At 41.1% G+C, this 24,113-nt stretch overlaps 1 protein-coding gene across 1 annotated transcript in view; it reads right to left on the bottom strand.

The window, feature by feature from the left end:
• LOC109875560 (elastin) overlaps positions 1-23,846 on the bottom strand; it is an 85,549-nt gene extending 61,703 nt beyond the window's left edge. The window contains exon 1 of the mRNA XM_031795769.1: positions 23,566-23,846. Coding sequence (XP_031651629.1) covers positions 23,566-23,641 — 76 coding nt within the window. The 5' untranslated portion in view covers positions 23,642-23,846. The remainder of the gene's footprint in view (positions 1-23,565) is intronic.
• Between the last annotated feature and the right edge of the window lie 267 nt (positions 23,847-24,113).

The following is a 24,113-nucleotide window of genomic DNA, read 5'->3' as shown; positions in this document are numbered from 1 at the left end:
AGAGAGACAGAGAGAGCGAGAGACAGAGAGAGACAGAGAGAGACAGAGAGAGAGAGAGAGGAATAAAAAGGGGGAAACTTATGGCATCCCCCAGCCAAAGCAAACTATGAAGGAATGGAACAAAGCACGCTAATAAGTCAGCTCATGCAGTCGTGTTTCTGGTGGAAAGTTAACATAAACTGTGAAAATCTACACTGGAGCACAACACCGCGCCTGCTGAAGCCCACACTGAGTCACTCAGAGAAAGGTTAGCGAGGACAACAGAGTCAGTCATATTCACATAAATCACCCAAATTGCACACCAAAATCTGATTAGCAGAGAGGGAAAATATTTTGTCTATCTGGTCTGTTTTCATTTAACTGAAAATTTATTCTCAATAAAACTCAGTACATGCCAGTAGGGATTTGAATAGTTGTGCTACGGAGCTAGAATTTTAACATGGTTTTTATGAAGTTGCATGTTGTTTTAAAAACACAATGTTTAGGAGTGTAAATAGGGGTCGGTTTGAGTGAATATTTATTTGAAAGAGAGTGGCAGCCGTGTCCTTGGAAAACAAATGAGCTCACAGCTGAATCGGTCCAAGACAGATCAGAGAGAGGATGCTCTCTAGTCTAACTGCTCTTAATTGAGATGGTGAGGGAGTTGGATGATGGGAAGAAGAGGCGATTGGGTTTCCTTACTGTTTGGACTTGTGGTCTTAATGGCTGGCTGAGTCGTAAGAACTTGCTAAACACACAAGGCTCAAGGTTCCAAAGGAAACATTTTTCACATGGCTGAACATTCAGAGAGGGTTGTCAAGGGCAAAGCATTACACTCTTAGAAAAAAAGGTGCCATCTAGAATCCTTTAAACAGAGGGTTCTACATGGAACCAAAAAGGGTTCTACCTGGAACCAAAAAAGGTTCTCTTATGGGGATTGCCAAAGAACCCTTTTGGAACCCCTTTTTCTAAGAGTCTACAACATTTAGCAAAATACTCTGAGGATGGTGTACAGCGCCTTCAGAAATGATTCAGACCCCTTGACTTTTTCCACATTTTGTTAGGTTACAGAGTTAATCTAAAATAGATTTTTTTTTAAATACACTTCAATGTACACACAATACCCTATAATGACAAAGCAAAAACAGGTTTTTATAAATGTTTGCTAATTTATTAAAAAAATATAAAACAGATGTATCACATTTACATAAGTATTCAGACCCTTTACTCTGTACTTTGTTGAAGCACCTTTGGCAGCAATTACAGCCTCAAGTCTTCTTGGTTATGACGCTACAAGCTTGGCACACCTGTATTTGGGGAGTTCTCCCATCTTCTTTGCAGATCCTCTCAAACTCTGCTGCACAGCTATTTTCAGGTCTCTCCATGTTCGATCGGGTTCAAGTCCGGGCTCTGGCTGGGCCTCAAGGACATTCAGAGACTTGTCCCGAAGCCACTCCCTCATTGTCTTCACTGCCCAAGAGGGCTGTCATGTGCCTTTTACTGAGGAGTGGCTTCCGTCTGGCCACTCTCCCATAAATGCCTGATTGGTGGAGTGCTGCAGAGATGTTTGTCCACAGATGAACTCTAGAGCTCTGTCAGAGGGAACATCGGGTTCTTGGTCACCTCCCTGACCAAGGTCTTTCTCCCCTGATTATCCAGTTTGGCCGGGCGGCCAGCTCTAGGAGGAGTCTTGGTGTTTCCAAACTTCTTCCATTCCTTATATAGACAGGTGTGTGCCTTTCCAAATCATGTCCAATCGATTGAATTTACCACAGGTAGACTCCAATCAAGTTGTAGAAACATCTCAAGGTTGATCAATGGAAACAGGATGCACCTGAGCTCAATTTTGATTCTCATAGCAAAGGGTCTGAATAATTATGTAAATAAGGTATTTCTGTTTTATTTTATTTTTAATAGATTTTTTATTTGAAAAACCTGTTTTCACTTTGTCATTTTGGGGTATTGTGTGTAGATTCATGAGGATTTTTATTGATTTAATCCAGTTTAGGTTGTAACGTAATAAAATGTGGAAATAGTCGACGGGTCTGAATACTTTCCGAAGGCACTGTACTGTATGTGTGAGTGTGCAAGTCAATGGATTGATTTGTGTGTGTGTGTTCTTAAATGTGTGTATGCTTGCTTGTGTCTGTCCACTCCAGGCCATTTCACTACATGAGTGTGTGGTTGTGTTCCACCCTCCTCCCTCAGCTCAGTTAATGCCATGCCATGCCAGCTCCATGGCAGAGCCCCCAGGTAGTGTCCTGTACTTTACCCGCAGGGTGGAATGATTGTTCGCCACTTCAACCTGACCTGCCAGACCTGCATTTCACAATCAAAGGGAGGATTTCCTGTCCCAGGGATGAAAGGGAGGGCAGATGGAGTGAATGTAATTTCTGCTCCAATTTTCCGCTGGCCAGAAGCCCGTCCTATCATAACTAATGTACTGTAGCTACCACACCATACTACTGGGCAGAGCAGAACCCAGTAAGGGGCACTGGGTTCACAAGAACCAACCCAATTAGGTACTCATTGACCTCAGCTAAGAAATGTGAACTATGCTGACCTACAGTATGAAGTCATTGGTTTCTTATCGCTCATCTTAATGTCTAGCTCAAACTCTAAGTGTTCTCTAAGAATGATTTGGTCATGGGAGTCTTTTGGAATGCATGTGATTGGAAGTCATACCGGAGGCAAAGGAGACTGGCAGAATTAACCTGCCGTTATATAAGTAACCAATAAATGACCTGTAACCTGATTTAATCCCATATAGGATGTAAAGTAGTTTCTATCTGGTATTCACCGTGAACATAACATGCCATTTCCTGCATTAGCAATCTATATAGTTTATAAGTCAAACATCTGAGAAATATTTGCAAACGATTACATGGTTTCCCATGAAATGGATCTGGCTTACCTCTGAGGCACTGGAACAAACATCTTATTTAGTCTACGATGTTGAACCATGTTTTGGCATTCTCCATTAGACAATAACATTGCTCCGATTGTTTTGAGTTCAAGTTGAATGGGCTCGTTTTGTCCACGAGACTTAAGCTAACAGATTTAGCCCCATAGGGGCGTATCCGCGCTATGTTTAGTTTACAGTTTGCGTATCAGCCAGAGGAATAAGCACTGACATGTTTACCGACCATTAGCTGGCCATGAATTTTATTAAATCCAGACCAAACAAATCCAAAACTAGAGAGCCGAATACAAATGAAAACATATTTTAAAAACCTCTATGTCTGATGGTCTGTTCATTGAAACCCTATAGAGGCCTATAAGGGCCCGAGTTTATTGCAAAGTTGTAGAGCAAAAAAGGACTTCTAATGACTGGATGGCAAACAAATGAGTGATTTAATAGAACTTGTTTTCCAATCCAGAGCATGCCTAATTTATCCATGGTCATTGATGGTTTTTCCAATAATAACTGTGACAAGAGACATTTTCTTTAAAGGCACAGTAAAGGACATGAGTGTTTACGCCAATTAAGAGAAAGCTGGTGACTAATATAGTCACTTTCAAGACCTTGCGCTTTGGGTGTCTACTAATTGGTCCTTTTTACAGGATAATGAAACGCCTGGAAGTCTATGGAGCACATGTGCACACAGTCGCACGCGTGAACACACTTAGCTAATTGCTAGCATTCTCCACCCCTTGTTAAAAGCTCAGTGAACCATTACTCTCCCGTCTCCATCCACTGGCTCTGAGAGCTTTCACAGATCTTTAGGCTAAGCCTGAACTAGTATGAGGAATATGAGGAATATGACTAGTCTCCTCTCTAGCCGAGTTAGCTTCCATTTATTTTCCCTTTAGACAGCTCTGCAAGCGTTATAATGTCAAAATATGATTGTTACTTACCAAATATGGAGTTTCGCTGAGCAACTAACATAATTTACTGCCGTCACCCCCGGAATGTAAACTTATTTTGTACATAATGTTTCTGCCACCGTCTCTTATGACCAAAAAGAGCTCCTGGATATCAGGACAGCGATTACTCACCTCGTACTGGACAAAGATTTTTTCTTTAATGAGTTGGATGCGAAGGATTTACTTCAGACACCCGTCAAGGCCCAAATCCTGTCATTGTATGAAGAAGAGACAGAGATATCGGGGACGTAGGTCGGGGTGCCTTGTAAGGATCTGGCGGCGAGTGGGTAATCTGCCTCTACCATCAGTCCTATTATCCAACGTGCAATCAGTGGATAATAAAATGGATGAGGTCTGATCAAGACGATCCTTCCAATGGGACATTAAAAACTCTAATATCTTATGTTTCACTGAGTCGTGGGTGAACAATGACATGGATAACATAGAGCTGGTTGGGATTTCGGTGCATCGGCAAGATAGAACAGCTGCCTCTGGTAAGACACGGGGTGGCGGTCTGTGTCTATTTGTAAATAACAACTGGTGCACAAAATATAATATTAAGGAAGTCTCAAGATTTGCTCGACTGAGGTAGAGTATCTCATGATAAGCTGTAGACCACACTATTTACCAAGAGCGTTTTCATCTACACTGCTGTTCAAAAGTTTGGGGTCACATAGAAATGTCCTTGTTTTCCATGAAGACATACATGAAATGAGTTGCAAAATGAATAGGAAATATAGTCAAGATGTTGACAAGATTATAAATAATGATTTTTAATTGAAATAATAATTGTGTCCTTCAAATGTTGCTTTTGTCAAAGAATCCTCCATTTGCAGCAATTACAGCCTTGCAGACCTTTGGCATTCTAGTTGTCAATTTGTTTGAAATCTGAAGAGATTTTACCCCATGCTTCCTGAAGCACCTCCCAATAGTTGGATTGGCTTGATGGGCACTTCTTACGTACCATACGGTCAAGCTGCTCCCACAACAGCTCAATAGAGTTGAGATCTGGTGACTGTGGTGACCACTCCATTATAGACAGAATACCAGCTGACTGCTTCTTCCTTAAATAGTTCTTGCATAGTTTGGAGCTGTGCTTTGTGTCGTTGTCCTGTTGTAGGAGGAAATTGGCTCCAATTAAGCACCAGCCACAGGGTATGGCATGGCGTTGAAAAATGGAGTGATAGCCTTCCTTCTTCAAGATCCCTTTTACCCTGTACAAATCTCCCACTTTCTACCACCAAAGCACCCCCAGACCATCACATTGCCTCCACCATGCTTCACAGATGGCATCAAGCACTCCTCCAGCATCCTTTCATTTTTTTCTGCGTCTCACGAATGTTCTTCTTTCTGATCTGAACACCTCAAACTTAGATCCGTCTATCCATAACACTTTTTTCCAATCTTCTTCTGTCCAATGTCTGTGTTATTTTGCCCATATTAATCTTTTATTTTTATTGGCCAGTCTGAGATATGGCTTTTTCTTTGAAACTCTGCCTAGAAGGCTAGCATCCTGTTGATGTTGAGACTGGTGTTTTGTGGTTACTATTTAATGAAGCTGCCAGTTGAGGACTTGTGAGACGTCTGTTTGTCAAACTAGACCCTCTAATGCACTTGTCCTCTTGCTCAGTTGTGCACCGGAGCCTCCCACTCCTCTTTCTATTCTGGTTAGAGACAGTTTGCGCTGTTCTGTGAAGGGAGTAGTACACAGCGTTGTACGAGATCTTCAGTTTCTTGCTTTCTTCATTTCTCAGAACAAGAAAAGACTGACGAGTTTCAGAAGAAGATTCTTTGTTTCTGGCCATTTTGAGCCTGTAATCGAACCCCAATCTGGCTGATGATCCAGATACTCAACCAGTCTAAAGAAGTCCTGTTTTATTGTATCTTTAATCAGCACAACAGTTTTCAGCTGCGCTAACATAATTGCAAAAGGGTTTTCTAATGATCAATTAGCCTTTTAAAATGATAAACTTGGATTAGCTAACACAACATGCCATTGGAACACACACGAGTGATGGTTGCTGATAATGGGCCTCTGTACGCCTATGTAGATATTCAATTAAAAATCATCCGTTTCCTGCTACAATAGTCATTTACACCATTAACAATGTCTACACTGACCAAATTTATGTTAATTTAATGGACAAAAAATTGCTTTTCTTTCAAAAACAAGGCCATTTCTAAGTGACCCCAAATTTAAAAATGGTACGTATTTTTTTTTATAGCTGTCTATTTACCACCACAAACCCGAAGCTAGCACTAAGACTGCACTCAACGAGTTCTATAAGGCCATAAGCCGAGGCGACGCTCATAGGGAAACTTAAATCAGTTTGAAATCATTTCTACCAGGATGTTGCATGTGTAACCAGAGGAAAAAACTCTGGACCACCTTTACTCCACACACAGACACATGTACAAATCTCTCCCTTGCCATTCATTTGGCTAATCTGACCATAATTCTATCCTCCTGATTCCTGCTTACAAGCAAAAACTAAAGCAGGAAGTACCAGTGCTCGCTCAATACGGAAGTGGTCAGATGATGCAGATGCTAAGCTACAGGAATGTTTTGCTAGCACAGACTGTAATATATTCAGGTATCCTTCGGATGGCATTGAGGAGTACACCACATCAGTCACTGGCTTCATTAAATGTGCATTGATGATATCTTCTCCACAGTGACTGTACGTACCCCAACCAGAAGCCCTGGATTACAGGCAACATCCGCACTGAGCTAAAGGGTAGAGCTGCCTCTTTCAAGGAGCAAGACACTAACCCGGATGCTTATAAGAAATCCCGCTATGGTCTCTGACGAACCATCAAACACACAAAGCGTCAATACAGGATTAAGATTGAATCATACCACACCGACTCTGACGCTAGTCGGATGTGGCAGGGCTTGCAAACTATTATGTATTACAAAAGGAAGCACAGCCGCGAGCTGCCCAGTGACACAAGCCTACCAGACGAGCTAAAATACTTCTATGCTCACTTGGAGGCAAGCAACACTAAAGCATGCATGAGAGCATCAGCTGTTCAGGATGACTGTGTGATCATGGACTTCCTGACATGCCGCCCCCAGGTGGTAAGGGTAGATAACAACACATCTGCCACGCTGATCTTCAACACAGGGGTCTTTCAGGGTGTGTGCTCAGTCCCCTCCTGTACTCCCTGTTCACCCATGACTGCTTGGCCAAGCACGACTCCAACACCATCATTCATTTTTCCGACGACACAACAATGGTAGGCCTGATCACCGACAACAATGAGACAGCCTATAGGGAAGAGGTCAGAGACCTGGCATTGTGGCGCCAGGATAACAACCTCTCCCTCAACATGTTCTCGACAAAGGAGATGATTGTGGACTACAGGAAAAGAAAGACCGAGCACGGCCCCATTCTCATCATTGGGGCTGTAGTGAAGCAGGTTGAGAGCTACAAGTTCAAATTATCATGGTCCTAACACACCAAGACAGTCGTAAAGAGGGCACGACAACACCTATTACCCCTCTGGAGACTGAAAAGATTTGGCATGGGTCCTCAGATCCTCAAAAATTTCTACAGCTGCACCATCGAGATCATCCTGACTGGTTCCGTCACCGCCTGGTATGGCAACTGCTTGGCCTTCAACTGCAAGGCACTACAGAGGGTAATGTGTATGGCCCAGTACATCACTGGGGTCAAGCTTCCTGCCATCCAGGACCTCTATACCAGGCTGAGTCAGAGGAAGGACCTAAAAATTGCCAAAGACTCCAGCCACCCTAGTCATAGACTGTTCTCTCTGCTACCGCACGGCAAGCGGTACCGGATCGCCAAGTCTAGGTCAAAAAAGCTTCTTAACAGCTTCTACTCCCAAGCCATAAAACTCCCAAACAGCTTATCAAATGGCTACCTGGACTATTTGCATTTACGCTGCTGTTACTCTCTGTTTACTATCTATGCATAGTCACTTTACCTCTACAGTACCTACATGTACATATTAGCTCAATTACCTCGACTAACCTGTGCCCCGCACATTGACACTGTACCAAAACTACATTGTTGGTTAAGGGCTTGTAAGTAAGCATTTCACTGTAAGGTCGACACCTGTTGTATTCGGTGCATGTGACAAATACAATTTTATTTAATTACATTTTTATTGTCAAAGTATAATTATGTATTTAGATTTTTTTTAACAAATTAATAAAAAAAGAAAAGCTGAAATGTCTTGAGTCAATAAGTATTCAACCCCTTTGCTATGGCAAGCCTAAATAAGGTCAGGAGTAAAACTTTACTCAACAAGTCACATAATAATTTGCATGGACTCACTCTGTGTGCAATAATAGTTGTTAAGATGATTTTTGAATGACTACCTCATCTCTCTACCCCACACATACAATTATCTGTAAGGTCCCTCAGTCGAGCAGTGAATTCCAAACACAGATTCAACCACAAAGACCAAGGAGGTTTTCCAATTCCTCACAAGGGAAGAGCACCTGCATCCTGCTTGCAATAAGGCACTAAAGTAAAACTGCATAAAATTGGGCAAAGAAATTGACTTTATGTCCTGAATACAAAGCTTTATGTTTGGGGAAAAATCAAAACAACATATCTCTGAGTACCACTCATCATTTTTTCAAGCATGGTGGTGTCTGCATCATGTTATGGGTATGCTTGTCATCGGCAATGACTAGGGAGTATTTTGTCGGGATAAAATAAACGGAATAAGCTAAGCACAGTAAAAATACTAGATGAAAACCTGCTTCAGTCTGCTTTTCAACAGACACTGGGAGACAAATTCACCTTTCAGCAGGACAATAACCTAAAACACAAGGCCAAATATACACTGGAGTTGCTTACCAAGATGACATTGAATGTTCCTAAGTGGCCTAGTTACAGTTTTGACTTATATCGTCTTGAAAATATATGGCAAGACCTGAAAATGGTTGTCTAGCAAGGATCAACAACCAACTTGACAGAGGTTGAGGAGTTTTAAGAAGAATAATGTGAAAATATTGTATGATCCAGATGTGCAAAGCTCTTAGAGACTTACTCAGAAAGACTCACAGCTATATTCACTGCCAAAGGAGTTTCTAACATGTATTGACTCAGGGGTGTGAATACTTAAAATAAATAAGATATTTCTGTATTCCATTTTCAATAAATTATGGGGTATTGTATGTAGATGGGTGACACTTTTTTGTATTTAATCCATTTTGAAATCAGGCTGTAACACAGCATATATGGAATAAGTCAAGGGGTATGAATACTTTCTGAAGGCACGGTATATAACCGAAAAAAACAGTTTGTTTGTGAATTAAATCAATGACACAATGAATGATGTAATGATTACCTTAATTCAATCAATCAATCAAATGTATTTATAAAGCCCTTTTTACATCAGCAGATGTCACAAAGTGCTGTACAGAAACACAGCCTACAACCCCAAACAGCAAGCAATGCTGATTTAGTCCATGTGTAATTATTCTTTGAGTATTCCACAGCATTGATCATACTGGCTGGCGTATGTTCTTCTAATCCATTTTCCTTGATTGTAAGACTAATGATGCCAAGCAATTTAAACCAACTGGAACTGAAAAATTAGCCTAACCTTGGGCCTTCACTGATGCACATTTGATTTCTTCCCAGACCATATATAGAATAAGCAATTATACAAATCACATGGAGTGCTGGACATGTCACTTTGTTGATTAGCCAGTGGTTAACAATTAGACATAAAATAAGCATGCCATAAAGCATTATTAAAACTATGCAGTTACACATTCTTTCAGATTCCTCAATAAGATTTTATGAGTTATTCCCAAGAGTCTGATCCCCTGCTCCCAAGAGTCTGATCCCCTGCTCCCAAGAGTCTGATCCCCTGCTCCCAAAAGTCTGATCCCCTGCTCCCAAGAGTCTGATCCCCTGCTCCGGTTTCCACACTTCAATCAATGTATTTATCTAAAATAATTCATGTCCGTCATAATTTTTTTGCACTGGTGTGTTTAACAATAAAATGCTTTCGAATGACCTTCAATAACATCACTTTCCCAGTTTTATGTAAAGAACTCTTCAAAATTGAGACATAATTAGATATTTCTCTGTCAGTGTTAAATATACAAAACAAATTAAATACTTTTATTCAATAACTTTTTGGGGGCCATTTTCTGTTTTTGATGACTGCGCATGAGCAGCAAATGAATCTCATATGGAGGCAGTGTTTGCCACATGCGGTCAGAGCAGAATAGCATGACAATGTCAGAGTCATTCCACAGGGAAAGACTTCCCATAGCATCCATGGAAGACTCTATCGGCCTGGAATTAAGTGCATCTGCAAACAAAGACTAACAACCGCAAGAATGTATGAGTACTTTCTGAAGGCAATATACAGTGCCTTGCGAAAGTATTCGGCCCCCTTGAACTTTGCGACCTTTTGCCACATTTCAGGCTTCAAACATAAAGATATAAAACTGTATTTTTTTGTGAAGAATCAACAACAAGTGGGACACAATCATGAAGTGGAACGACATTTATTGGATATTTCAAACTTTTTTAACAAATCAAAAACTGAAAAATTGGGCGTGCAAAATTATTCAGCCCCTTTACTTTCAGTGCAGCAAACTCTCTCCAGAAGTTCAGTGAGGATCTCTGAATGATCCAATGTTGACCTAAATGACTAATGATGATAAATACAATCCACCTGTGTGTAATCAAGTCTCCGTAAAAATGCACCTGCACTGTGATAGTCTCAGAGGTCCGTTAAAAGCGCAGAGAGCATCATGAAGAACAAGGAACACACCAGGCAGGTCCGAGATACTGTTGTGAAGAAGTTTAAAGCCGGATTTGGATACAAAAAGATTTCCCAAGCTTTAAACATCCCAAGGAGCACTGTGCAAGCGATAATATTGAAATGGAAGGAGTATCAGACCACTGGAAATCTACCAAGACCTGGCCGTCCCTCTAAACTTTCAGCTCATACAAGGAGAAGACTGATCAGAGATGCAGCCAAGAGGCCCATGATCACTCTGGATGAACTGCAGAGATCTACAGCTGAGGTGGGAGACTCTGTCCATAGGACAACAATCAGTCGTATATTGCACAAATCTGGCCTTTATGGAAGAGTGGCAAGAAGAAAGCCATTTCTTAAAGATATCCATAAAATGTGTCGTTTAAAGTTTGCCACAAGCCACCTGGGAGACACACCAAACATGTGGAAGAAGGTGCTCTGGTCAGATGAAACCAAAATTGAACTTTTTGGCAACAATGCAAAACGTTATGTTTGGCGTAAAAGCAACACAGCGCATCACCCTGAACACACCATCCCCACTGTCAAACATGGTGGTGGCAGCATCATGGTTTGGGCCTGCTTTTCTTCAGCAGGGACAGGGAAGGATTGATGGGAAGATGGATGGAGCCAAATACAGGACCATTCTGGAAGAAAACCTGATGGAGTCTGCAAAAGACCTGAGACTGGGACGGAGATTTGTCTTCCAACAAGACAATGATCCAAAACATAAAGCAAAATCTACAATGGAATGGTTCAAAAATAAACATATCCAGGTGTTAGAATGGCCAAGTCAAAGTACAGACCTGAATCCAATCGAGAATCTGTGGAAAGAACTGAAAACTGCTGTTCACAAATGCTCTCCATCCAACCTCACTGAGCTCGAGCTGTTTTGCAAGGAGGAATGGGAAAATATGTCAGTCTCTCGATGTGCAAAACTGATAGAGACATACCCCAAGTGACTTACAGCTGTAATCGCAGCAAAAGGTGGCGCTACAAAGTATTAACTTAAGGGGGCTGAATAATTTTGCACGCCCAATTTTGCCGTTTTTGATTTGTTAAAAAAGTTTGAAATATCCAATAAATGTCGTTCCACTTCATGATTGTGTCCCACTTGTTGTTGATTCTTCACAAAAAAATACAGTTTATATCTTTGTTTGAAGCCTGAAATGTGGCAAAAGGTCGCAAAGTTCAAGGGGGCAGAATACTTTCGCAAGGCACTGTACTTACATGAAATATTATTGCATTACTTGCGGTGCTTGTGAAACAAGACGTTGATATGATGTTTATACTGTACACTGCGGTAGGTGATCAAATCAATGATCTTTCAATACATTTTTTCGGTTGCTTGTCAATTTTTATTTAGACCTTTTTGGAAGTACATACCGGGTGTGACAGTGGTAAATGACAATAGTTGCTCAGAGTAACAAACGTATTTTGACATTATAACGCTTGCAGAAGTGTCTAATGTGGAAATTAATGGTATTTAACTGCACAAAAAAAGATGCTATTTAGAACCTAAAAGGGTTATTCGGCTGTCCCAATAGGAGAACCAGTATCACACCATCCATGCCTCCATCCATCCATGTAAATGAAAGTGTGTCTGTGTCTGGTAAAGCCTGTGTGGCCAGCAGCAGGTCCAGGTCACCCTCCCTCCCAGAAGGTTCTCTGTAGCTCGACTAACTTAATATCAGCCTTCCTATTCTGATTGCAGTGAAAGGCTCAGTCTTAAAGGAGGCTGACATCCTGAGACCAGGATCTACAGAGCAGTGCAGCAGAGCAGAGCGGAGAAGACTCCCTGGTTCCTGGCACTAAGCAACAACAGCTATCAGACGTGTGGCGTCTGGCCTACTTTTTGTCACAGTTTAGCATTATATTTTCCAGAACGCTTAGCGAGAAAAGGGAGGGGGGAGGTGGGTCAAAGAAAGACAAGAGTGAAAAGAGTAAATCTTGATAGAAGAACTCCGTGCCTCTCTCCCTCCACCTTTCTTCCCCTTCTCTCCTCTCTCCCTCTGACTGAACTCAAGGCCCCAGCCCCAGCCGCTCTGATACACACATCTGTGGAGCAGAGCATAAATGTAAAGTATGCAAAGTCAAATAAACAAATGACACACAGACGGTACTATTTTAAAAGGAGGTGGAATTCCGATCTCATCATCGCCACTAATCTTCAGTCCTCCGATGTCTCTTGGGTGAGACAGAACCTACCTACTGTACCGGGAGGTTGACATAGTGCATGATCTCTCTCCTTCATAGGTTCAGAGAGACGATGTCTATGAAAAAAACAAGGTTTGCAACAGCTGCAAATTCCTTCTTACTTCGTAAGGTTTGAAGATTTTATAGACGATGTATTGAACATGACAGGAACGTAAGCTATGGAATGACAATCTGAACTTCACAGAGCAAATTGCATCTCGATTCTAAAGAAACTTACTTCATCACATCTTACACAATCTCTTAAAAGGACAGAGCAAAACTAAGTATGTAATTAGTAGTCTGCTCATTGCCTATGATAAGACTAGCATTTTCAAGGATACAGGTTACTTTCAGTAACCATTCAAGGTAACTTACATTTTTATGTTCAGAAAAGGACATGAATAATGAGATATTTACCCAAGTTTTACCCTCATTCTGGAAAGCATAAGTACTCTGTAGTTCGTTATTACACACTTACAGGGTATGAAGAAAAGCACAAAATGTGTAACTTCCAGTCTTTTCTGAACCAGAAATGTCAGCTAAGTTCGAACAGGCCCCCATTACTAACATTTCATAAACTAGGCAAAAATGTATGTGGGTATGGGACCAGGTCCAAAGATGATGTACTAACTTTGGTGCTAACAAAACAACAAGATTTATAGAACTCCTAGGTTGACATCACTTAAACCAAGACAATAATCCATGTTACTAAAAAACATCTGTCACATGTTAAGCTTGGAATTTCCTCTTAATCATTTAGTTACATTTGCAAGATTGTCCATCTATATGGTGATAAAAGGAACTATAATCATAACATTGCTTTTATTTTTATCCCTCTTTAACATGAACGAGTAACAGTATATGATTGTTTCTTATGTTACCCTCTTAATTATGCCATATGAACCATTTAACGGTGAATACCTGAGGTATTAGGAAAAATAGAAAATGCCATGAACGGGTCCTCCATAACTGGAAAATATTACATTTATTTTTACGATGCTTTATGATTGTCATAAAACAAACAGTGACATGCCGCTCCAAACATCTGGCAGATGGAACGTTTTATAAGAGCATCAGAGATGGCTGATTTGACTGAATCTTTACAAGACAGGTTCCTTTAGGATCTGCTGCATGGGGTTCATAGTAAACCTGGGAGATCAGATAATGGACAGCGGGGGGGTCAAAATTTCCAATAGACTGAGGAACATTCTTGGCAAGGCCCATTTGAGGGTGTTTCGGCCCAGCGAGACCAACCAACCGACCGCCTCCCTCACAGCTCACAGTTTGAGGCCAGTATACCTGGGTTCAAATGGTATTCGAGGTCTTTCAAATACTTTGAGAATTTGCTTTAGCCTGCTTGGAGTGCAAGATGGATGTGGTTTGCAGCTTTGCAATTATTCTATTTGATAGTAAGAAGAAGCTGTTTTGTTAGACTTCAGTGGAGCTTTTGATATAATTGATCATAACCCATTGCAAAGAGGTGTTATGGATTTGCATCCTCTGCCTTATCATGGAGAGTTACCTATCTAATAGAACACAGAGGATTTTCATTAAAGGAAGCCTAATTCAAATTCAGTTGAGTGTGGTGTACCGCAGGGCAGCCGGCTTGGGCTATTATTGTTTTCTGTATTTACTAATGACCTTCCACTGACTTTGAATAAAGCCTGTGTGTCTATGTACGCTGACGACTCAACAGTATACACATTGGCTACCACAGTAAAATAAATAACTGACACCCAGTTTTAGAATGGACAGTTGTTATGCACATATTGTTGTTTTATTCCTTTTCCAAATGTTCTAATTGAACTGTAACATGTACATATTGTGTTTTTATTGTTCCTGGAAGATGTTTCATCATTTTTGGGACAAATCACTCGCTCGATGCTAAACCTTATTTAGATCTATTATTGAATAATGTGGGATTGTGCAAGTCAATGAGACTAAACTGCTGTCAGGTTCCCTAGATAGCAAACTGTCATGGTCAAAACATAGAGACTCAATGGTTGCTAAAATGTGAAGAAGTCTCTCCATGATAAGGCATTGCTGTGCTTTCTTGACATCTCAGTCGACCAGACAGATCCTACAGGCCCTAGTTTTGTCACACTGGGACTATTATCCAGTTGTGTGGTCATGTGCGGCAAAGACGGGAATATGTTAAATTGCAGTTGGTGCAGAACAGAGCAGCACTTAGATATACACGGAGGGCGAATGTCAGTAACATGCATGTCAATCTCTCCTGGCTCAAAGTTGAGGAAAGATTGACTGCATCACTATTGCACTTTGTGCAAGGTGTTGATGTGTTGAAGGTACCGAACTGTCTGTTGAAGCTGTTGGCACACAGTTTGGACACTCATCAGTACAACACAAGAGATGCAATCAGAGGTCTCTTTACAGTCTCCAGGTCCAGAACAGAGGCTGAGAAACACACAGTATTAAATAGAGCCATGACTACATGGAACTCTCTGCCACCCCATTTACTCAAGTTAGCAATAAAACCAGATTTAAAAAATGGATAAAAGAACACCTTATGGCAAAATGGGGACTGTGAAGAGACACAGACAATTTGATATATTATCTATTGCATTATGTAGGTGGCAGGCCTTGTTGAAGTCTCGACTTGTGCGAGCCGGAACGGTTCATAGGGCAGGGGACATCTCCTGTTTCTGAAGCGTAAGGCAGAGGCAGGACGTTATGTAGAGTTATGTATATTATGCATTTTATTTGTTCTTTTGTTTTCTGTTTGGACCCCAGGAAGAGTAGCCGTTACCTTCTAAGTGACTATTTGGGGATCCCAATAAAATACTAAATACTATTGATTCCATCGCAACAGTCAAGCTCAATCAAGCCCAGCTAAGGTATTGGAAAGGATTTTGAACCCAGGTTTGGGGGCCAGGCCTACTAGTCACAATGCTGTTCAGTATGGTCGGGAATGAATCATCTGGGTTAAGTAAGTGTGCTTCTTTGTTGAGCATTTGGCACCAGTTGCACGCAGACCAAACATCTTTAGGGAGATGCTTGTGTGGTTGACACTAATCCACTACCGAAACCATGAGCATAAACAAACCACGAAACAATACTTGTTCCCTCACCATGGTAAGGGCTTATGGTGATTAGGGCAGTGCTGTGTAATGTTGTACTCTAGTGTTTTTTTCGAGGATTTCATGTCAAGTCTTTACGATCAACCTGTGGCATTACAGTTGTAAGCATGTTAAAGCACAAATCCTATAATGTCAGACGTGCATTTGTAAATGGGTTGCATTAAACAGCCTATCTGTGTTACATAGACTCAACATAATAAAAGTGTGTGTTGTGTGCAGAACAGTCATGGAGCTACGGTACACCCTGGACATTTCCAGTGCTCTCCTTTTGAAATACGTGTCTATTAAACCAACTCTTCCATCCCAAATCTGGTCTGGTTTGGTTTCTACAACACTCGTACTGGCAAAAATTGTCATGCTCAAAATCTATAACCAGTGTGTCAGTAATGACTCCATACTACATGTTCTGTAAGCGCTTCAGATGTTTGGATAAGCGATTTCCCAGCCATGCTATCCTGTTCTAAAATGGCTCCGGGAGAGAGAGAGAGAGAGAGTGCAGCAGTGAGAGAGTTTTAATAGAAAACTGCCAAAAACGGATAGAATGTCAGAGCTGTTAACAGTCCTGCCAGTGAGTGTGTGAGAGGAATGAATAAACACGGCAGAATGAGAGTCTTATCTCCAATAGCGGCCTCAGGGGGCTCCTGCCAGCGACCCAGGAGTTGCTGCTCACTCTGGCTCTGAAAGGGGTCACGGAGCAACAATGAAGGCACAGCCTGGTTCTCAGAGTGTAACTCAAGACTAGGGTTGCAAAGCTACCGGTAATCTAGCAAAGGTACCGGAACATTCAATCATTTTGGTAATTAACATACAGTTTGGACACACCTACTCATTCCAGGGTTTTTCTTTATTTTTTTACTATTTTCTACATTGTAGAATAATAGTGAAGAAATCAAAACTATGAAATAACACATAAGGAATCATGTAGTAAGCAAAAGTGTTAAACAAATAAAATATATTTTATTTTTTAGATTCTTCAAAGTAGCCACCATTTTCCTTGATGACAGCTTTGCACACTCTTGGCATTCTCTCAACCAGCTTCATGAGGTAGTCACCTGGAATACATATCAATTAAAAGTATATTTTTTATGCGTTTGAGCCAATCAGTTGTAGAGGTGGTATACAGAATAGTGAGTGTCACGTGGGCTCCCTCTCCGGCCTCTAGGGCACCAGGCTGCTCGTTATGGCGCACACCTGTTACCATCATTACGTGCACCTGCACATCATCAGACTCACCTGGACTCCATCGCCTCTCTGAATACCTTCCCTATATACGTCACTCCCTTTGGTTCCATCCCCAGGCGTTATTGTTTATGTTCCAGTGTTAAGTCTGTGCACTGTTCTTCTTTTGTTTTATGTTGCGTTTATTTATTAAAACACTCACTCCCTGAACTTGCTTCCCGACTCTCAGTGCACATCGTTACAGAGTTACCTCTGCTGCAGAGGATAAGTTCATTAGAGTTACCAGCCTCAGAAATTGCAGCCCAAATCAATTCTTCACAGAGTTCCAGTAACAGACACATCTCAACATCAACTGTTCAGAGGAGACTGTGTGAGGCCTTCATGGTCAAATTGCTGGAAAGAAACGACTACTAAAGGACACCAATAAGAAAAAGAGACTTGTTTGGGCCAAGAAACACGAGCAATGGACATTAGACTGGTGGACATTTGTCCTTTGGTGTGGAGTCCAAATTGGATATTTTGGGTTCCAACCGCCATGTCTTTGTGAAATGCGGTGTGGGTGAACGGATGATCTCGGCATGTGTATTTCCCACCGTGAAGCATGGAGAAGGAGGTGTTATGGCATGGGGGGTGCTTTGCTGGTGACATGGTCTGTGATTTATTTGGAATTCAAGGCACACTTTAATAGCATGGCTACCACAGCATTCTGTAGCGATACACCATCCCATCTGGTTTGGGTTTAGTGGGACTATAATTTGTTTTTCAACAGGACAGTGACCCAAGGCACTTCCAGGCTGTGTAAGGGCTATTAGACCAAGGAGAGTGATGGAGTGCTGTATCAGATGACCTGGCCTCCACAATTACCCAATCACTTTTGTCTGGTACTGTATAATCTATGGCAATCTATTATAACATTGGTAATTTATACTTGAATAACTTAAAAAATATATATTCATATATATTCATTTGTTTATATTTGTGTCCATATTGTCCATGAGTGGTACCACTTAGCCTAATGAATGAAAAATGCAACTAATCAACAATGGCATTATTTTCAATTAACTCTGCAACTCATCCAACTATTTACTTTTTTTTCACAACTGCCACCAGTTTGGTGCCAAAACATTAACAACAAAGACATATTGACATAGTAAAATAATTAAAAGTGTATTAATATTAAAATAAAAATGATATTTATGCTGAAATCCTTATATTAAGCACCAATGGTATTCACTAAATTGATGGTTTATATTTAGAATGTTTTACAGCTTTGTTATTCTATTTTTTATTTTAAAATCATATTTTATTATTTTATATATTTTACACAGTGGGACAGAGATAATTAGGCCACTAGGTGACTTGTGACAAATTACATAAAATCCTTGAAAGTTACAACATTTCTGGTAGTTTACTGGTAAACTTAGCAAGTTACAAGTAATATACCCTCCCTTAACATCCTTACTCAAGACCAAATGTATATCCCTTCCTCTAAAGAGACCAAAATGAAGTCTAAAATGCCTATTTTTTCTTTCTTTAAATACTTTTGAGTGGATTCAGTTTTGAAGAAGATGTGATCAAATCACATTACGTTTAAGTCTTCCCCTAAGTGGATGCCCTGTGGCACTGAACAGTAGCCCTTCTGACAACGAGCCACAAGACGCCAGGGTGTCACTTTAGTCCTGTTATCCCTCCCTGGCAGCCCACCTCATACAAAGGGATTAAGTCCAGAAAGGTGCTTCCCTCACAAACACACGTCTCCAATAAATAACTAGAGAGCTACTGCAAAGCTCAACAGAGAAGATCAGAGTCGAGATAATCAGATTGGGAATCTACCAACCAAACCAGCAGTGAAGCATGGGCAACACAACACAGCAAGCCAGGGCAATTCATCACCAGTCTGCCCAACCGACAGGCGAGGTGTGCCATTCAATCTGCCATGATTTCATTCACCTTCAAGTGCGGCCAGGAGAGTTTCACTGAAGGAGAGAACTAACGGATTAGAATCCTCTGAAGTCCTGAAAGCCTGAGCTTTGACGCCAAAAGAGGCAAACTGACTTCCAGGGCTTCCAGGCAGCACTGCATGCAGAGGAAAAACTCACAGACTCGGGCTTCTTAATTCTTATGAGACTGGCTGGAAGGAAAATAACAGAGTTGGTGGAACTTTTGTTATTCTTTATCCTCTGCCGGCATCTGCATGCTTGTCAGGGTTGTGTCATTAACAGTGTTGGTCATAAAACAGAAACTAATGACTCTGACACTGTTTTTGAAACCCGTAATTGACTTGAATTGTCTGAATTGTCTGGACTAAAGTGACAGAGTACACTGAGGTGTGAACTGAAACATTGATATCTGATACACTTCTTGTAGCATGTAAAAGAGTGAGCAAACTCTGATTACATTACTTTATGTGACTAAGTACAGAAAAGAGATGGACGGTTGAGAGAAGAGTTTGTCGAATGCCAGAATAGTTATTAATCCCAGAGGGATTGGCAGTAGCATTGGAAGCTGACAGAATGTTTGGTCTTTCCTTCACAAGTCTCATACTATCCAGATACTTCAGGGTAAACATCGGATGGGTGTGGATACCACACGAATGACCATTAATGAAAAGGTAATTAGCCAATTTAGGTCAAACGAAAAGTGCTCAGAGCAGACAGTTTTACAGAGAGATCTTGATTGAACTGTAGTCTCCGCATTACATTTCGTCAGACTATGCCCTTTATAGTGTAATACTTTTGACCAGGGCACACAGGGCTCTAGTCAAAAGTAGTGCATTATATAGGAAATAGGGTTCCATTTGGGACTGTGTCTTTGAGGAAGAGGCCACTTAACTCCATCTGTCTCTTCTCAGATTTATAACATCCCATTCTCACTCTATCCGTCTGAAAGATGGTGTTTGTAGGAATTGTATTTTTTTTTATTGAGGGCTCCCTAGTGGCGCAGCGGTCTAAGGCACTTCATCTCAGTGCTAGAGGCGTCACTACAGACCCTGGTTTGATCCCGGGCTGTATCACAACCGGCCGTGATCAGGAGACCCATCGGGAGATGCACAATTGGCCAAGTGTCGTCCGGGTTAGGGGAGGGTTTGGCCGTCATTGTAAAATAAGAATGACCTTCTTCAAGGTGTGTTTGTGTGGAGAGAATGGACGCTCTGATAGACTCCACTGATGGCTAAACAGACCCGTATAGAATACAGCTGGCTCAGGAAGGGGTCCACCATGAATGTGTTTATAACTGACTTGCCTAGTTAAATAAAGGTTAAATAAAATAATAAATAGGACAGAGGAAATGATGACACATTTCAGCAGTTTGCCACAGTACATGCTCAGGGACACCAGACAGAGTCATATCACAACTGACAAGCTGCATATTTATTACCCAACTCCTTCCCTGACGTTCCCTCATGCGTCATAACTCATTCACACTTGCAAAGAAAATGCTCCTCGATCCCATTCTCATGATTACTGTCCAAAGTATGAGCAAGCAAAGGGTTTTTTCGGGGGAAAACCCTCTTAAAAAGGCGATTGGGTGTTAATGGGGTTTGCATTACTTTCAGATAATTGACACTTACTTGGAACGAGCTAGAGGGTTTCTTAACTTTCTGGTCACAGCCGGAGACAGCTGGAGCTGGTTTCAGCACCTCAGAACAGGTTTGATAGGGATGGATTTTACGTTCACTGAAGATCAACGTTTGGCTCCTAAGCCAATATTGATATTCGCTGGCCCCTCCGTCCGTATGCTGTAAATTCTCCCTGAGCTGAGCTGCTGCTCTCAAAAGCTGAACTGAGCTCTGTTTGTTTCAGACGAGGCAATTGGCTCACCAGTTTAGGTCAGTGCAAAGAAGAGTTGGAAGGAAACTGCTGTGATGGCAAAAACGGAAAACACAATATTAGATTAGCAAATATATTAACTAAGAGATCCACAGTCCTCAGATCCACAGGCTCTGGGCAGTTTTCACATACATTCAAATATCACAGTTGCTTAACAGGTGAATGGGGCTTCTATTGACCTGTAAGTTAACGTGCCATCCAATAAAGTCTAATGAAGAGGAGACAGCTTGGAAAAGTCACGTAAAAACCTATGTATCAAGCATCATAAACGCGTATGTCAAAATTAGATTAATTTATCATAAGGTGTATAACAGGTGACATGTTACATTGCTGATGCATTACTGTGTGTACATTTTATGATGAATCGCCTCAGTTAAATTTGACCATTTACTCCTATCACACTCATCAACATCGCAGATCCGGCCACCGATTTAAGATACAGTTAAATATAAGACTATATAAGGGCAAAATATTCCAGTCAGGGGTTTTACAATGGACTGTAGCAGCTCCACCATCTATAACTCTATCTGACACCGTTAGAGAGAATGATAGCGACTCAGATACTAACAGATGAGGAACAGAAAATACATGCATTCTTTTTGGGCAAATAAATACATTTTGAAAAGATCTGGCTTGGCTTGAAGAGATCAGACTGCAGTGCAGAACTTCAACATGCTTTCCAACTGGAGGGACTAAACATCTCTGGCTGCTCACATAAACAAAACAAGAACAATATCAAAGTAGGGAGGGAGGGAAAGAGGAGAAAGAGGAGAAAGTGGAAATTCCTTGCAGCTTGAAGGAAAGAGTGAACGACGTACACAGCTCTGAGCAATCACTGACCATTTCTCTCTCTCTCCCTCTCTCTCTGTACAAAACGATAAGCTGTTGTCCGCCCCAAACTTGGTTAGAAATGAATACCTCAGACCACATGCTGTGGAACAGAGGAATCTCACAAACACACACACACACACACACACACACACACACACACACACACACACACACACACACACACACACACACACACACACACACGCTCAGATCCACACTGCCGTTCACATGGGAATTCATTATGGGTAATTCTACATGACGTAGCTGACGGGAAAGAGGGACCAGATGGAGTTATGCATTGCACACTAACATGCTGTAGTACTGTATGGGATTCGGCTTTACATTACAGTATAGCTACACAGAACTCCCCTCCGGTGCCTGAAGCCAGGGGCGTATTCATTACAGAAACAGTTTACTGTTTAAGAACCAAATGGAAGCAAACAGAGCAAAACGAGAGTTTATATTGGACAAATTCAGGTAGGTTCCTTCCCATTTTGTTCCGTTTGCTTCCGTTTAATAAATGTTTTGCTACAGAATCGGCGTAATGAATACGGTCCTGATTTCATTCACACTCAAAAACACTGAAACCTGTTGGAAACAGTCCTCTCTAGAAACCAAACATACTGTATGTCAATTTGTGCTAAGCCAGGCCACTCATATTTCTGTATTACTGTGTTTAGGATATACTGTATATATTTTATTGTTCACTCTTCCTAGTGAGCACTTCCAACATAAGCCAATTGCTGGACAGTTCCTCCAGCTTTATCTGAAATTGTATAAATTCAAGAAACAATTTTAGAGGTCCTAATAAAAGGTGTTTGTTTAGGTTTTATAACCACCACAATCATTTCATTTCACTTTTAAATTTAAGCTATTATGTTGTTGTTTGAGTCAACATATAAAATCAAGTTGAAAATATTGCTGGAGATCCAATTGTTGGATCAATATTACCATGTGTGACACAGATTGTTCGCAAAGACTACCTTTCATATCCTCAATATAAATCCTTTACAATTCTTAAAATACAAATATGTACCTAATAAGGAAATGAGCCAGACTGCATAAAGTACAGTATTTTGACACTGAATCTGCCTTTAGAAAGACAATCCTCTCTAAAAATACCACAACAACAACTCTAACCCTGCAGGCATAAATACTGTATCTGGTCCAAAACCTGGACAATATTAGTCACAACTACAAGAACACAAAGCACATGCAAATATGGAGTAGATTGCCATTGTGTGTTTTAATTATAATCGAGACAGTGAGTGGTAGATCTGCAATGCAATGGAACAGAATTTTGTTATCTTGAACTTCAAGTGCAATGGAAAGTTGGGGCTTTTAAAATCTTTGACACTTGTACAGAGAGTCAGATAGAATCAACATGACTGAATAGTCATAAGTGCTACTTTCAAAATAAATATTCAGTTCGAAGTATGGTTTATATTTTAGATGCAAACATTTTGAGGATATTTGAGAGAAAAAAAACATATTTTTATGGAGAAAAGGTTTTGCGTGAATTTTGCACAGAAATAAGTTATCTGAATTGCTTTCTAGACAGGTTCTCTTTAGCAGGGTTTGCAGACAAAATAAACATGACAAGACTGGGTCAATGGATATCAATGCATGCATGACAAATATACCATACACTTTCTGAAATAGGCAGAACTGCACACACAACAAAGAGGTTGGAGTGGTTAAAGTCCTCTGTGTAACAACTGAGAAGAGCATAGAGAAACACAGAGACAGACCTGCACCTGTTCTAAACTAAGCCTGCTATCTAGGTAGCAGAGGTCATGGCTGAGTTCACCTAGGCACACACCTACCTCCTTGAAGAGAGGGCTGAATCAGAGATAGGTAGAAGAGACCATGAAGGAGTGATAGAACCATTCTGTTAGCCATCTCGCTCCACAATGCACCACCCCTCTCACAATCGGCTGGTTTTATTCTCCTCAAGCTAATTACCAATAACCAGAGGTCTTCAAGTACAGAAGAAAGATTTTTTTTTTTTTTTAAGTGGAAAAAAAAAAGAGAAAAGATATGGGCCACTACGTAATTAAGAGAGGGCAAAGACTTTTGGTTCAATGGATCACTTCGCTTTTTTCCCTCCCCTATGTCTGGTGTTGCTGTTTTTATTCTGGTCACTCCTGCCAACAGTGCAGGCTCTGCTGCCAGAGAGAGAGAGAGAGAGGGAGAGAGAGAAGGGGGGAGAGAAAAGAAAGAGAGGGACAGAGAGAGAGAGGCAGAAGGAGACACCCCCCTCCTTCCCACCCCCCTCATCCAAAAGGAATTGCACTGTCTGCCAGACATTTGCATGGATTCAGAGTGGACTTATCTTTTAAAGTACACAGTGAGAGAGACAGAGGGAGAGAGA

The sequence above is a fragment of the Oncorhynchus kisutch genome, linkage group LG18 (genome assembly GCF_002021735.2).
Source record: "Oncorhynchus kisutch isolate 150728-3 linkage group LG18, Okis_V2, whole genome shotgun sequence".
NCBI lineage: Eukaryota > Metazoa > Chordata > Actinopteri > Salmoniformes > Salmonidae > Oncorhynchus > Oncorhynchus kisutch.
The sequence above is the reverse complement of the archived record's forward strand: the minus strand, read 5'-3'. Positions and strand labels throughout refer to the sequence as shown.